The sequence below is a fragment of the Rosa rugosa genome, chromosome 3 (assembly GCF_958449725.1).
Source record: "Rosa rugosa chromosome 3, drRosRugo1.1, whole genome shotgun sequence".
Lineage (NCBI taxonomy): Eukaryota > Viridiplantae > Streptophyta > Magnoliopsida > Rosales > Rosaceae > Rosa > Rosa rugosa.
In genome coordinates, this window is record NC_084822.1 from 6640867 (window position 1) to 6643377 (window position 2511).

Below are 2511 nucleotides of genomic sequence, written 5' to 3' on the forward strand. Positions count from 1 at the left end.
GGCGCGATATGAGAGAGAATTCTGTGATCAAAAAATACTGCCAGAGATATGAGAGAGAATTCAGTGATCAAAAGGAAAAGGAAAAAATTTATTGCCAAAGAGGAAAAAGAAAAAACTACTGCCAAATGAAAAAGAAAAAGAAAAATTGAGAAAGAGAAAAGACAAAATTGCCCAAGAAATACCTTTTGTGGCAATAGAGGTGACGTCGTTATAGACGGAGGGTACGAAAATTGAAACAATGTTGAGGTACCAATGTGATGTACCAAATTGATGAATGGACTTTATTTCGGGTACCATTTGTAAATTTTCTCTAGATTTTTTAAGTAAGGACAACCAAAAGTCCAGCCACGTACACCAGAGGCGATTCTGTACTCTGCAATTTCAAAGAAAGTAGACAAATATCAAAGTAAATCAGCTGCTTTGTAGGAATGATCTTGGTATCGATAAAAAAAGATGGAAGTTTTAGAAAAATGATACAGTAAATACAATAGCAAAAAAAAGACAACCATTGTGAACCAAAGTACTTTTGAAGATGCACTCCTTTTATTTCATTGTGAGACATATATTCTTGAATGGATAAAAAGAATTACATGACAAAGGATACCATTTTCAGAAATAACAGAAGAACTAGGAATGTACCTGGTAAAGACTTTAGTAACAATTGCTCTGCAAGAAGAAACGCAAAGTTAGAAATTAAAGATGAAAACATTATCTCAAACAGATAACTTCAATATGTTGGACAGTATAATTTCGGAGATGCCAAAAGACTTGCACCATACAAGATGTGGGTATAGTGTAGCCTGTAAGAATTTACTCCTTTAATTGTGGATCATATAAAATAATTGGTGCTTATGGTGTATATTCCATATATGATTTGATAGACTAATTGATGGATCCTAATTGATCAATGAGAGGGAATTTCCTATATCTATTTCCATGATGGATGGAAATCACTTAAGTCATTGACGCAAATTGGTCCTCTCTCACCCGATATAACCAGTGCACAATTCCATCTTATGTACACACATAAAGTACTCAAAACACGTATGAGAGTTTGAGGTGCAAGGGCTGAGAGAGAAACCATTTCCTTTGGATTGACGACTTCGCTGAACCGCTGCGTCTTGGTATACTACATATTGCTCCAATGGAACAAGGTATGTAGTTAATGTTTTCCGCCTTACGGTTAATGTTGTGAGATCATGTAAGTCCTAGATCTTTGTTTTATGTATTTAAACTCTTACATGTGGTATCAGAGCTCAGTAATAGAGCTTTCATGATTCTCCGTTAATGGAATATATATTGTTTTGTTGTTCATATATTTCCTGCGCATTTATATATGCATATGAATTTATTTACAACAAAATATATTTATATGAACGTTTCGCTAGTTATATGATTAATCTGGTTTGGTCATATGTTGTTCATCTGTAGCTATTTGTTTTTTATTATCAGACTTGCATCATATGTATTATGATATATGATTATGAATATGGTACTGTAAGCACAAATGAAATAATGGCATAACACTAGTAGTTTGGTTTTGCTAGTTTTATGAATGTCAATTTTGATTGTTTATTTCATCTAACTTTTGAATTCATAGTATGGCGGTTTGTTAGTCACCAAAGTGGTCAAAGCAGTAAGGTCTCATGAATATCAAATTAGATGATTATCAATTGCTTATGATATTGATGCATATGAAATGAAAACTTGCCTTGTAAAGTTTTAAGGTTTACTCATAAGCATATTGATTTTCTTTATTCATAAGAATTTAAGAATCACCCAAAGGTAGATTAACCATTCATATGATTAATGAATAGAATGGAGTTTTTGATATATATCCTATTAGATTAGTTTTGGAGATCCAAAGATTACAAGCTTGTCTGATTAGGAATATACTCATTGCTCAAATGACGATAAATGCATCATTTTAGTTAAATATATGCATGATATATAACTACCCAAAGGAGTATTATGTTGATATACTACTGTTTGTACGTGTTTAGTGACTCAAAGAATTAATGTTGTGAGCCCTTGTATTATTGTGTTGCAGCTCATGTTTCGCTTCATTCACATGCTTCATCTATTCCAGTGCTCAATGGACTGAATTTCTCGGAATGGTGTGAACAAATTCAGTTTCACTTAGGTGTTCTGGATATGGATTCGGCACTCCAAACCGAGAAACCTGCTGCTCTAACTAATGAAAGCACTGATGAAGAAAAGGTTTTCCATAAGGCTTGGGAAAAGTCAAATAGACTGAGCATTATGCTGATGCGAATGACTATAGCAAACAACATAATGACTACACTTCCGAAAGCTGAAATTGCTAAGGAATTCTTGAAAAACATTGAGGATCGTTTCAAGAGTGCTGACAAGTCTCTTGCAGGGACATTAATGGCTGAACTTACCACCAAGAAATTTGATGGTAGGAGAAGCATGCATGAGCATGTTCTTGAAATGACATCCTTTGTTCCTTGTAGATACCTCATCACCTTCTTTGCAGCTTTCCAATGA

The 2511-nt window shown here is 33.8% G+C and overlaps 1 protein-coding gene across 1 annotated transcript; it reads left to right on the forward strand.

The window, feature by feature from the left end:
- Nucleotides 1-1144: 1144 nt before the first annotated feature.
- On the forward strand, nucleotides 1145-2511 carry LOC133737104 (uncharacterized). The gene is made up of 2 exons (XM_062164726.1): nucleotides 1145-1154; nucleotides 2051-2511. Exons 1-2 carry the CDS (start codon nucleotides 1145-1147, stop codon nucleotides 2509-2511), a joined length of 471 nt encoding a protein of 156 aa, XP_062020710.1.